The sequence below is a fragment of the Pseudonaja textilis genome, chromosome 6 (assembly GCF_049901715.1).
Source record: "Pseudonaja textilis isolate UNSWEBS1 chromosome 6, rPseTex1.2, whole genome shotgun sequence".
Taxonomy (NCBI): Eukaryota; Metazoa; Chordata; class Lepidosauria; order Squamata; family Elapidae; genus Pseudonaja; species Pseudonaja textilis.
Genome location: NC_141995.1, coordinates 31724012 through 31738833, shown reverse-complemented (window position 1 = coordinate 31738833; position 14822 = coordinate 31724012). Strand labels below are relative to the sequence as shown.

Genomic DNA, 14822 nt, shown 5'->3' with positions numbered 1-14822 from the left:
AGAAAATCTAATTTTGTGGTCCCAAATGATGGCCACAAAAATGACTTGAAGGCCCATAATTATCATTACAGGAAAGGGTAAGCACAGAAAGTCAATTTAGAATAACAAATCTAAAAGAATTGTGTAACTTTACTATCTTCATTGGTTCACACTTTCACTGCAAATAGTGTTTATTTTCCCATGATCCTTGACCTCACATAATTTACAACTTGTGGGATGGGCAGAAAACCATTCCTGTATCATTATACAGTAGAACCAGGATGAATGGGCTACCACTATCTTAGATGAACTACAACAGATTCCAAGACATGAAATATATGTTTGTCTACACAACACAGCTACTTATGTTTAGATGATGCTGGAATCCTGTAGGATTATGATTCTGCATGCTTCTTAAGTTCTCACCCACACAGACATTCATCAACTACATCAATAAAACACAATTACTCACATTACTTTTCTTGGTTTAATATGCCCATATTTAAGAAAAATAAGTTTTATAATTTCAAATTTTCTGTCCTTTTCTACTGCCCTTGATTAAAATAAGCAACTCTGTAAGGATATTCATCCATTGCTCTGTTTGCACAGAAATTAAAGCTGATGGAAGTAAGATGCTAGAGGATTTAGCAATAGCACTAGACTTATATCCTGCTGCAGCCCTCCCTAACCAGTTTACAGAGTCAGCATATTGCCCCCAACAATCTGGATCTACATTTGACTAACCTCGGAAAGATGGAAGGCTGAGTCAACCTTGAGCGGGTGAGGATTGAACTCCTGGCAGTCAGCAGAATTAGCCTGCACTAACCACTATACTACCAGGGCTCCTGGTTCATTTAAATTGGGATACAGCTAATTGAAGGGAAATCAACAGCTGAACTGAAGAACTGAATTATGGGCTTTCCCCCCCTCATGTTATGTACTGCTCAGCAGAATTCTGACCAGAATTTTTCAAATTCCAAATAATGTACTTTATTACAAATTTACTGTCTTTTTGGAAGAGAACAGGTTTTTTTTCTTTTCTGTTCTCAGAAACATTTTCTTCAGATTCAACTTTTTCACAAAGTGTCCATTCATCAGAAAGGACACCTACAAAATAATGTTTACTTTTCAGTCCTAAAAAGAGTTTAATTATTCAGTGACATTGTATTCACACACAATGTATGTAAGTTATTATTGTTGTTCCTTCAAGTCAGTCTTGACCCTGGTAAATGTCTGGACAAGTCCCTGAAGTTTTCCTGGCACCACTTTTGCAAACAATTTGCCATTACCATTTTCCTAAAGTTGGCAGAAAATGACTGATGCAAAGTCGTGCAACTATCTTCTGTGCCTAAGTTACCCCACTGTCTTTAATCATTTACAGTACACCAATGTGACATACTGCATTACAAGAGCTTTAAATGAATTTTCATTCTTTTATTGCTTCTATGTACAATTGGATGCATAGGCTATCCAGTGTTCATTCAAGACAAATGGTTTAAAAACATTATCAAAAACTAAGGATCAATATGACTGGTACTTACTAAATAATAATTATTAATTATTTGTCTCAAACTGGTTTTTGTCCATTAAACATTGCCAAATAATTGTCCCAAAAATGAGCTTGTGAACAAAATTGCTTGTCTCATTTCAAGCTACAAACGAGAGAATTAATAAATAGGAAGTATATGCTTGGATTACTTTTTTCATTTTTATTGTAGCTAAGTTAAAACCAAAAAAAAAAAATCTTAGAAAAATAATGCATGTGATTTGAAGAATCAGGAAGGTGGTATTTTTCTTTCAAACCTGATATAGTTGCTTTAATACAATGGTGGAGCATGGTGGCTCACGTGGTTAGGATACTGGGTTGGAGGTTAGCAAGCCTACATTTGAGATGCAAGTGCTTCTATATGGCAGGGTGAAGTCTCATCATCCAGTCAAGCTCCTTAATAGAAACATGAAAGGAGCCACCATGCACATCCATGGGGCAATGGTGATATCACCAACTAATTCTTTCAATCAGGAATCACCTTAAAAGGTGTGTATGACACCAACAGGATGGGGATACAATAATAATCATCCAAATGCATTCTAATCCCTAAATGTAAAAGAAAAAATCGGATCCCAGCTATGAAACCAGCTGGGTGATTTGGGGCCTTTCTCAGTCCAATTCGCCTTACAGAGTTGTTGTGAGGAACACAGTAGGAGGGAAGTATGTGGGATATATTCATCACCTGGAGTTATTTGCAAAATAATAAAGGCATGATACAAACAAATAGAAAAAAAAGAGCATCCACAGTTTAATGAGTTTTTTCCCCATTTTATTCTGTTTGTAAATGTAAACCAGACCTATGGCCTGTTGGGTCATAATTCCAGAGATATTTCTTTACCGGGTTTCTCAATGCCTTCATAAGAGCTTCTAATGTAACTCTCTTCAGAGATGCATCTGCCTTGAAAATAACCAATGTTGAACTATATAGTGCAGGTAGTCCTCGACTTACTCTTGCCACATTTGTTAAGCGAATCACTGCAGTTGTTAATTTAATAAGATAGTTGTTAATTGAATGTGGTTTCTCCATTGACTTTGCCTGTCAGAAGGTCTCAAAAGATGATCACGTAACCCTGGGACACTGCAATTGTCATAAATGTGAGTCAATTACCAAGCATCTGAATGTAGAATGGGTGAACATGGGGATGCTGCAAAGGTCATAGGTGTGAAAAATGGTCATGACTCATCTTTTTCAGTGCCATTGTAAATTTGAATGGTCACTAAATGAACTGTTGTAAGTCAAGGAGATCAGTACAGGAAGGGTTTTATGACATTTTATATTATGTCATAAACTAATTTCTGACAAATGTTTAGGCCATAAAATGTTTTATAAAATTTGCCAAATATCAATTCTATAGGAGTTATGGGTTTCGGATTTTTGATGCATTCTGTAACACAACCCATTTGAGATACTTTGCTTCAAACTGTTTACCCTATGGTGCATTGTTTTGGCCATTAATGGTAACAGGAATCAGACTTTTAATTGTATATAGATTAAAAATAATTTTTGAGAGAGTGTAAATGTTTTTTGGATGGTACAAGATGCTGAGGGATCTACACTACTTATTTATTTATTTATTTGTTTATTATTTATTTATTTATTATATCCTGTTTTTATGTTTTGTATAAATAACTCAAAGTGGCAAACATACCTAATCTTATTTCTGCCTCCTGTTTTGGGGTTGGGCTGAGAGAGACAGATTGGCCCAATGCCACTTAGCTGGTTTTCATGGTTAAGGAAGGACTAGAACTCACTGTCTAGTTTCTAGCCTGGTGCCTTGACATAAGCCTTGATTATGCTATGTTACTGACTTTCTGTAAGTGCTAAATGTTCAAATTTGGTAGTGATTAAAGTTGTTCTGATCCCTACCTAATTGACATAAATAAAGAGCCAGTTTGGTTTAGTGGTTATGGCACCAGGCAAAAAATGGTAGACTTCAAGTCCTACTTTAGCCACAAAAGCCACAAAATCCAGCAGGGTATCTTCAGGCCAATCTCTCTCTCAGCCTAAGCCACCTCATAGAGTTTTTGTTGTAGAAAGAACAGGAAAACAATTATATCTTGGATATTTGCCACCTTGAGTTATGTGAGAAAATAATAAAGGTAGGAAATAAAGTTTATTTGACACATAGTAGGTTTATTTTTTTTTAGGATGTGACATATCAATCCCATTTGATGATTATTGCATTATAAGGTTATTTTTATCCATTAGATTGCCAATTACAATTTTTAAATTGGTTAAACTGCAACTTTCAAATCTATTTTTTTCTATTTTCTTAGATTTTGATGGATGCGTTGCCTTCTTGAAATATGGTGAAGAAAGCCTTCCCTTCACAGGACAACATAGCCTTGCTACCATATCTAAATCAGATTCCTCTGTGAAGATTGGCTGTCGTGGTCCCAACATTTGTGCCAGCAATCCTTGTAGAGGAGAACTAATGTGCATTAACCAGTGGTATACGTATGAATGTGTTCATCCTGGAGCTTGTGCATCTAACCCCTGTCAGAATGGAGGTACTTGTGAACCTGATGAAAGAGCTGGATTTATTTGCAGTTGTCCAGAATCACACACTGGAGCAACATGTGAAATACTAGTTGTGTGCCTTGGTGTCATATGTGCCCAGGGACATGTATGCAAGGCAGGAATAAATGGTGCCTATGTATGTATCCCTCAGCTCTATCCAGCTGAACTTTCTTTACCACTGTGGGCTGTTCCAGCCATAGTGTGCAGCTGTGCTACTTTGTTGGCATTGCTTGTGCTTAGCTTGATCCTGTGCAATCAGTGCAAAGGAAAGAAGGCAAAAGTTCCAAAAGAGGAGAAGAAAACAAAGGAAAAGAAAAAGAAGGGCAGTGAGAACGATGCGTTTGATGATCCTGATAATATCCCACCCTATGGTGATGATATGACCATCCGGAAGCAACCTGAAGGAAACCCAAAACCTGACATAATTGAAAGAGAAAATCCTTATCTCATATTTGATGAAACAGATATATCACACAACACAGAGACTATACCCAGTGCTCCTCTAGCTTCCCCAGAAGCAGAGATAGAACACTATGACATTGATAATGCAAGCAGTATAGCTCCTTCAGATGCAGACATCATTCAGCATTATAAGCAGTTCCGAAGTCATACTCCTAAATTTTCCATTCAGAGGCATAGTCCATTAGGATTTGCCAGACAGTCACCTATGCCCTTGGGAGCAAGTAGCTTAACCTACCAGCCTTCATATAGTCAAGGTCTAAGGACAACTTCACTAAATCATTCTGCTTGCCCTACACCAAACCATCTTTCTCGTCATAGTCCTGCTCCATTCTCCAAAGCATCCACTTTCTACAGAAATAGTCCAGCAAGGGAAATGCATCTTTCTATAAGAGAAGGGAGCCCTTTAGAAATGCACAATGATGTCTGCCAAACTGCTATCTTTAATTATCCCAGTAGACTAGGGAGAAGAAGCAAAAGTCCCCAAATGATGACCGGTCATAGTTCGAGGCCTGGAAGTCGCTTAAAGCAACCAATAGGACAAATTTCTCTCGAAAGTGGTCCTCCTGTAGGGCTTTCCATTGAAGAGGTAGAAAGACTTAACACTCCACGCCCTAGAAATCCGAGCATCTGCAGTGCTGATCATGGAAGATCTTCTTCTGAGGAAGACTGCAGAAGGCCTCTGTCAAGAACAAGAAATCCAGCTGATGGTATTCCAGCTCCAGAATCATCATCTGACAGTGATTCCCATGACTCTTTTACATGTTCTGAGATGGAGTATGATCGAGAAAAACCCATGGTGTATACTTCAAGAATGCCCAAACTTTCTCAAGTTAATGAATCAGATGCTGATGATGAAGACAATTATGGTGCTAGACTTAAGCCTAGGAGATATCCAGGCCGCAGAGGAGAAGGTGGTGGTCCTGTGGGTGCACAAGCACCTGCACCTGCATCCAGCATTAATGATACTTCCCCTTTAAAACTTGGACCACAAGGAGGGAACTTCAACTGGGACAACCTTTTGAACTGGGGCCCTGGATTTGGGCATTATGTAGATGTTTTTAAAGATTTAGCATCTCTTCCAGAAAAGACAGGAACAAATGTAAGTGAGGAGTGCAGAAATGGTACAACGCAACCAAAAGATGGAGAAGCTGAACAGTATGTATAGAACTTCGTACTGACATTATCAAAATACAAGTACATAAAATACTCAAGACATTGTGTCAGTGTAGATAAAAAAGGACACACTTTGTTTTAGCCAGGGCCAGTGGTTAGACACATTTAAAATAATCACAACTATGCTGCTGAGAAGGACAAATACTTGTTGTTGTTGTTTTATTTAATTACAGTTGGTTAAATTTGTTTCTATTGCATGCATTATATTTTCAAGCAAGATATCTTATATTTGGCATCTGGATCTTTATTCTTTATTTCTTGTTTGGTTTGTGATTTTTAAGTTAAGAATGATTAGCTCTAAAGATGATTGCAAAATGTTTTGTTGTGAGGGGCGTGTTTGTACACAAGTTGAATATGTTGTTTTGAAATGTAAAAATATCAACTATGTTGATTTGTTGAGAGAAGCAATTTTGCAGATGATGAATGATGGAATGAAATTATTGTATTCTTCCTGAAACTATATTTCCTATCCCTCGGTTGCTCAAATATGAATATTTCAAAGAATGATAAGCTTAAGCTTATTATTGATCTATGTTCAAGGGGTCCTGTTAACCAGTTCAAGCTCATGAGCACTTTAGGATTTCATTATTTTTGACAAGGATGTGTGAGAACTTCTGAATGATTTTTTTTCCTTGTTTCCCCAAATTGCAGTATTTTTAGCTTGTATGGAAACTGATATATAGTACATTATAAAATTGAACAAACAACAGAGTTTATCGAACAGATAATGTGGTTGAATGCAAAGTGAGAATAGAAAACTGAGCTCTTTTGGTTCCAAATTAATACCAACTTTGGCTTGACAAACCACCCTATTGATATTTCAATTCTGTCATCTGGACAAATGAGAAGATACTATAAGTAATAAAAATGATGACTCTAACTCACAGGAGGCATAAGTATTAAAAAGGCATATAGCACTATACTAAGTATTATTATGGTTATTATTCTAAGCACTGCTTCCTGCAGGATCTTTGAGTGATCTTTTTGTTACACTGCAGAGTATTATATGATAGAAGAATTTGAAATAAACATATTTATTAAAAGTATAAGTTGTTGCACTCTTGGAACAGGAGACCAGTTTTAAAAATGTACTCATAGTGCAGCCATAGAAGTGTCTACTCAAGATCAAGTTCCATCAAATTCAGCATGTATAAATTTGAAATCTGGGTTGTAATTTCACTTCCTATCCTGGGGGTGGGGGTGGGGTGGGGTTAAATTATCTGAACTTAATGAGATTTTTGAGTAGCTGTGTATGATTGCCCTATTAGTAATGCAATACAGATACTCTAGTTTGGAAGATATACATGTGGAATCAGCTGTGAACAGCAGAAATAACTTTTATCTTTAAAATGCTTTGTGAAAATATGATAGCACAGTCTCTATCTGATGCTATTTTATGTATTTTAAAGACAAAAGCAGAAAGTTATGAATATTTGCATGCAACATTCTTTATTTCTATGATACATATATGTATTTTGCTCAGGTATTCATAACTGAGTATGAAGTTTATCTTAACAAGTTTATTCTAAGAATTGATCATGTAATAAGGGGAATCCTAAATGTCACTTATAAAAGATAATATTTTTAAACATCTCTGTTTTAAATTTGGGGGATGTATACAATGCCCTTATGTTTCCATGAAGCTTCTATTATACTGTGTAAAAAATGTGAGTTTTTTGTGGAGTGGGTTGTTTCTTGTTAATATTTTTCTTCGTTTCTTTCTTTCTGCCTGTTTCTTAATCTAAATTCTGTTTTTGGTATCAGCATTTTCCTATACAGAATAGTTTTCTTGCTTTCAGGAAAAGTAAGAAAAATACTCTTTTTTACATTTGTTACTTCTGTAACATTCATTTTTTCACATTTTGATAAAGTTGTAACAGACCATATGCTTTCTAAGTGTACAATGCCAATAATAGAATTAAAATATTTATTTAAAATATATTGTGTGCAGTAATGGAAACAAGTGCTAATGCAATTTTACAATGCAAATATGGGACCTCTAGCATATTTAAAGAGCACTAAATTGTCATTTTGGCTAAACACCCAGAGACTTCTAGTTCTAATAACATGAGCTTCAGCCAATCACTGTCAGTCCTACAAAGAAGACAATGGAAAACCTTTGGGAAATCATGCCAATAAAACTGGAGGGACTAGTCCAGCAGTCACCAGGGAACAAGATTGACTCCAAGGCACCCAAAAATAAAATTTAGAAAGCCCAGAGAAGAATTCCAGACAGTCGGCTATTATCCACTCATTAGTGCAACATTTACATGCAAAGAATATTGGTGAATAGAAAGCAACTTTATATATACCACATTCTGGACCAATATCATGAACTGTGATGAGTCACCTGAAGGTACAAGAAATATATAAACTTTGAGCTGGACAAAACCATATCCTTTAAGTGAAAATTTCCAGTGGAAAGTAGAAAAGCAACCTTTCTTTGGATTCAGTCTAAATTATTTGAACATCTATCTAGTAGTTGAAATAATCTTTCAATAATATTAATGCATCAGATAAACCAATAGCAAATTTCTATCATATTTCTTAGCTGTGTCATCTGATATACAGTCATGTGAAAAAGAAAGTACACCCTCTTTGAGTTCTATGGTTTTACGTATGGCTTTATAAGAATCATTAGCAGGTAAATCATTAAAAGTAGGTAAATAAAATCTCAGATGAACAACAACATATGACATATTAAACCATGTCACCATTTATTTTACAAAAAGGATCTGCTAAGGATCAGATGATTTTTTTTCTATGTCCTGACACATAAAACCCTAGAACTCAAAAAGAGTGTACTTTCTTTTTCACATTACTGTATATGGTATATTGTAGTATACATTCATCACCAGTCCTGTTCAACTGCCTGACAAATAATGTGGCATCAGACAATGAGTCTAAACCCAAATTGTGATGTGTCATCTAATATAAATCCTGTTATCATGGTTGACCAGATGCAAGGTACTTGGTAGAACTCCTGTTGATGGTACATATCATTTTTATTTATCGATTCCTACTCAACCTTACTGGATCTAAAATTTAGTATTTATTTAGAACAAACCTTTAGTACATTTCTGGTGAAAGACTGTGCCTGCATAGAGTTTATACCACTAGCTGTAACAAATATTTGGCTAGCCAATGAATCTGCACCTGGTTTTTGAAAAGTTCAGGCATTTAGTGATTGTCAACTTCCTATATCTGACAGTATATAGTAGTGGATAAATTAAACAGCAGGATATTATATATTCTGGTAATAATTTATAAAGAAAAATATCTTATCAGGATGTTGTTGAACATTACTATGTCATTGAAAGCTGGTGAGACAAAACAGTGTGCAGTTACTGTATTTCTAAGTTTCTATGAAATGGTGGATAGATTAACTGATCTATTTGCCTGGGACTTGTCAGTGGAGGTTTTCAAGAATAGAATAGACAGCCATTTATTAAGGATGGAATGAGGTCTCCTGCCTTGAGGTATTAAATATCTGTTTTAAAAAGTTGCTGTTTGGATCAAGTATTGTCGTCATAATACTGATTGTACAATGAACAAATGTTTTTGAAATTAATCCTAGGTATCATAAGATTTACAGTGTTCTGGAGAAAATCATCAATTTATATCAATTTACTGTACTTTGTTACAGGAAAAATATTCATGTTAGTAATGACTATATGAAATGTGTTTCTGTTTTTACATTCACAATACATGTATGTATTTTTATCTTGACTTCATATGTGAACCAAACATATTTTTGCATTGAACTGCCCAATGAAGAGTGGAAATCCTAACAGTACTTGAAGAATGTATTTTTAGAGAGAATTTCTTTTAGAAAGATTTCTAGATCTGTATATAATAGCACTAACTTCAAAGATGAAGGGTAGACATATATGTGACTGCTAATTCCATCTGTTGTGAAAGTTTTCATCTGTTGCATTCAGTGCTCTCTAGTCTCAAATTTGCTTCCCAATGAGGAACATTTTACCCTAGAAATACATGATTTATTTAGTCTTCCTAACTCAAACTAATAGAGTTTTATAAGTTCAATTCCAATACTACATATGTTCAATATGAAGTATTAGACAATTCCCTCTTCTTGCATAAGCTTTGCTTATGTTCATAATTTTTCTTTTTCAGGCTATAAAGATACAATACAAAACAATAAAGATCAGTCTAAAAAGCTTTAAAAGTACAGCTTCCTAAAGTATCATTTATTATATAGTTAATTATAGTAAATATTAAATATCATGAAAGTAGGTTCATAATAGATCAAATGCATTAATGGTATTTTACAATTTATGCAAACAAGGCTAAACATTACAACTAAACATGACTCTAAAGAACAAACATTAGAAGACAGTCAAAGAAGAATGAACTTAAGTTAAAAAATAATTTAACAGATGAGGAGAACCTGACAGACTCATTTCTAATTTGCAGCCTACATTTTGTTTTCATCATGGCTTTAAACAAATATGAGAAAAATTCACCTATATTGAATGGCCTTGACAAATTGGTTTTGCATCCAAATTATATAATGATCATTTAAGAATAAAGGAGCGAGTAAGTTCCACAATGAAAAAATATATAGACATATTACAATGTATCTATTCTCATCTAGCATAACTCCAACATAAGTACCAGAATAGATTCCAAAATATTGTCCAAGGTTTTTTTTTTTTAAGAAATTGCCATTTTCCCCCTCAATTTTGCATTATACAGGCAGCAGATGGCAGCAGATGGCCAGCATTGCTTGAGCTTGAAAGCTAAGCTGGGTGAAGCAGGTTAGTAGTTGGACGGGAGGCAAATTGAGACTATTAGGCTGTAAACTGTGTGAAGAAAAGGGACAAAAAAAATCCCTAAACACATCTAGGATTACATCATAGAAAGTGCCAAACAACTTTCATATTATCACCTGGAAAACAACAGTATGAATTCATTAAATCAGTATAGTTGAGTTTTATTGAAAGGAACCTAACTTTACGATTTCTAATATGTCTTTTTCAAGAGGTCTCCCTGGTACATAGTTCTATGAGAAAACGTAAGAAAGTCAGTTAAGAAAATCAGGGCAGATGTGGGTTTCAACAGAAAACTTAGTTTTTGGTTGTTTATATGTTCAGGTAGCAATAGTTCACTTCCCATCCATGCTTTCTTTTTTATGGCTTCTTCCTCTGGACACCAAGATTTCTAAGAGAAAACTAGAATCATGCCAAACAATGTCAAATAGCTAAAAGACAGTTTATTTAATTACGTATCCCATACAAAGTGAATGAGCTTATCCATGAAGACGCATTTTATCACCAAAGAGATACATTCCCATTATTGAGGTAAAGAAGACAAAATGATTCACGGGTGCCATCCATTGCTGACTAGAATTAGAAAATAATTTTGTGTATGTAGAAGTCTCCTCATCACTTTTTTCCAAAACCAAACACTACTTTGAAGGTTAGCATAATGCTATTATACTGTGGTTCTTTTGTTTCTTTTATCCAATTTTTGTACTATTTCTTACATCCAGGAGATCAATATTAAGCCATATATTGATAAGCTATATCAAATATACTTTTTTCTCTATTATTTTATGCAGCTTGGTATTTAACATTCACTCTTCTAAATACAAACTTGGTAGGACTGGGAAGTAACCCTGTAATCCTCAAGGGTAACAATAGCAGGGAAGAATGTTTTAATCATAACACTGCATGTTCCTTGTTACTGCTCCAAATTATTTTTTATATCTTGTGTTAGTTTCTGCCCTTCAGATCTATATTTTTTAAATACAAGTGCAAAGGATTACAAATAATATATATGCTTGCATGTATATCTGTATTCTTTGTGTAGTAAAAGCTTTTAAATATAATTTTATGGTGTCCTGTTTTGGAGGGAAAAAATCCTCATTTTTCTTCCTTATTTTCTCCTTTTCTATAAAAAACAATCTAGTGGAGCACAAGTTTCCAAGGCCCTAAATAACTGAGTCTGACAAGGTGGTTGTTTTTTTTCAGTGCAACTGAAGTTTTCTTTGCTTCATGATTTTAGTTGCTTCTGTTTTGACTTTATGATTTCCCATGATAGCTGTAATTGGATACACACTAGGCAATTTGTTGCGTTTCAAATGACATTTAATGCTAAAAAGAAGCCAGCAACAAAAGACAGCAAGTGCATCAGAAAACAAGATCCTTTTCATTCCAACTATGACATAATTGAATCTACAGTTATCTAAGTGATATAATGTATTCTGTGTTACTCTCTGCCTCCAATTTCAATAGTCAGTAGCTATCATTAGCTAAAGCAGTTTAATATGTTCTTTTTTACTAAATAATAAATTTTATTCACAGAAGATAGTTGCTATCATATAATCACTGGTTCAAGTAAAAATCATGCAACTGATCCAGAAATTAAAGGCAAACCAGTGTAGTACATGTTTCCTACATTATAGCAGTAGGAGAGAGGAAGGCAAGGACATTTTGTGAATTTATTAAACATAATAGCTCTTCAGACATTTCCCAAATTTAAGCAACTGTTTCAAATGGTTTCAGAACATCAATTTTCTGAAAGATAAATATATGTACATCAAATATAATTAGTGCCATCAAACTAGATCTAATATCTGATAACTGAATGGACAAATACTTTCTCAACTTGCCTTTGGTTAAAAAAATGTAGCTCTTGCAGGGTAGTCCAATAAATACTTTGAGCCCATTCATATACTTTACCTAGTATTTCACTTTTTCAATTTCCCAGGGACATTTGCAGCAGTGGTCTCTCACTTCAAAGGAGATATGACCTAAGCACCAGAGCTCATTATAACAACATTGCCAAAAAGGGATTAAGAGTTGTAAATCTAATCTTATGAAGCTTCTCCTCCAGAAATATTGAATTGCTAACTAGAGCATACAAAACTTTTGGTAGACCAATACTTGAATGCAGCTCACCAGTCTGGAATTTGCACTGTATATCAGACATTAATACAATTGAGTGAGTCCAGAAGTATTTCACAAGAAGAGAACTACACTCCTTTGCTTGCAACAGAATACCCCATATCACCAGCCTTGAGATTTTGGGCTTGGACAACCTTGAACTACACTGCTTAGTTTAGACTTAAGTGTAACACACAAAATTATCTGCTACAATGTCCTACTAGTCAATGACTACTTCAGCTTCAACCACAACAAAACAAGAGCACATACCAGATACAAACTTAATGTAAACTACTCCAAACTTGATTGAAGAAAGTATGACTTCAGCAACAAGGAGGTCAATGCCTGGAATGCACTACCTGACTGTTGTTAAATCCTCTAACCCCCACTCCTTTAACCTCAAACTATTCACTATTGACCTCACCCCATTCCTAAGAGATCTGTAAGGGACATGCATAAGTACACAATCACACCTACTGTCCCTGTCCTATTGTCTCTATTTGTTCATACCTATTTCCTGTATTCTTACTCATGTTTATACTTATACCTATTATCTTGTAAGCGATTGACAAATCAAATAAATAAAATCAAATAATAAATAAATATGAGTCTGATTAGGCAAAGTTCCATTCCTTTTCAGCACATTGACAGGAATGATTGTTCAGTTACTAAGTTATGTCTACTGTTCTGAAAACTCTCTACTTCTCTCAAGCTCGTCAAACTTGACTGCTAATTTTTTTGTCGAAAGATTGTATATTTCTGTTTGTTAATCATAATCTCAACACAGTAGTCAGTCTTTACTTGATCCATGTTTGACTGATTAATTGATTGATTGTTTTTTTTCTTATACTCTATGGTATTGTCTACCGCCATATGCATTACTCAAAAGTATGTTTCTTTCCCCGTTTTTTAAGAGTCTACTTTCACAACTATGAATTATTGTTATTTCTCTAATTATTCTGGGCTGTGATAAAAATAGTTCTATTTTCTATCAACCTGCATACATTTTCAATTAATATTATATTTATATATTCTGGACACAAAAGAAACCATTCTTAATTATTTCTTAAGATTTATTGACATCTTTGTTTTTTAACATTTAACAGTAACCCATTTTTATTTTTATAATAATCTTTTATAACATGTTTTAACTTTCAACTAATGGTGTCATCTGCATGGATTGTTTTCTTAACATGTAGACTTCCAGTTTTGAATAGAATTCTGCTGTCTTTTAATATATTTGTTGGATAAATTAATTAGGTGTGGAAACAACATGTATCCTTATTTTATGCCTTTTGGTGTTCATCCATGTTCAATTTTTGTATTAGTTTCTTGTACAGTATAAAGACTTCAAAAACATAATTAAATATATTTCATGTATCATATAAAACTGAATACAGTACTTCCCAGAGTGGTCTTACAGCAAATAGGACCATAGCTCAGAAATATGTATATATGGTATTTCTTTTTCACATCATATTTGTAGACTGTTTGGTGGATATCCTTTGGTGCATATTTTCTATAAATAATTTTTCAGTCTTGCATCAAATGATAAAGTTGTACCTATTAGTCTGATAAGTTATTTACAATCACCATGCACCTTTCATTCATTGAACTGACACTTTTGGTTTTCCCACAATTAAAAATATTAATATTTAGTATAAATTGGGCTGGAGAGAAGAATTGCCAATTTCCAAGTCACTGTTTTTTAATAATTTGTTTTAAATATTGAATGAATAATCAAATAAGCATCTAAGAAAAATTCTAGTCAAAATCTGAATAAAATGCATCAGAATAAGAAAAAACTTTTGTAGAATTATTGCAAACCAATGAGCATTATTTAATTATTCAGAATGTATGTGTTGGCTTATTATTTATAGAATTTAGATTATCAGAATATCTCAAACTTTTTGGAAAAATACGATTATTTAAAGATTCATGACAAGGCCAAGTTATATAAAGTTCCCTTTTTAAATCAATTTATAATATTCTAATGTTCATTCTCTTGGGAAATTTCTATAGAATAAGGTACATAAATTGTACATGAATCTCAGTACTAAGAACTGTTTGCAAAGATATAAGTTTTGCAGAGATAAAACGAAAGGTTTAATGTAAATTAAATATAGGCATATTAGCTTTTATTTTTTATTAATAATTTTTATTACTAGTCTTAATTTTCTAAACATTGCTTAAAATTTGTTATTATGAGTAGAGTGATGAGAATATA

At 33.9% G+C, this 14822-nt stretch overlaps 1 protein-coding gene across 1 annotated transcript in view; it reads left to right on the top strand.

Moving 5' to 3' along the window:
• FAT4 (FAT atypical cadherin 4) overlaps positions 1–8519 on the top strand; it is a 104335-nt gene extending 95816 nt beyond the window's left edge. Inside the window, exon 17 of the mRNA XM_026698017.2 lies at positions 3806–8519. Coding sequence (XP_026553802.2) covers positions 3806–5676 — 1871 coding nt within the window. The 3' untranslated portion in view covers positions 5677–8519. The remainder of the gene's footprint in view (positions 1–3805) is intronic.
• Positions 8520–14822: the final 6303 nt, after the last annotated feature.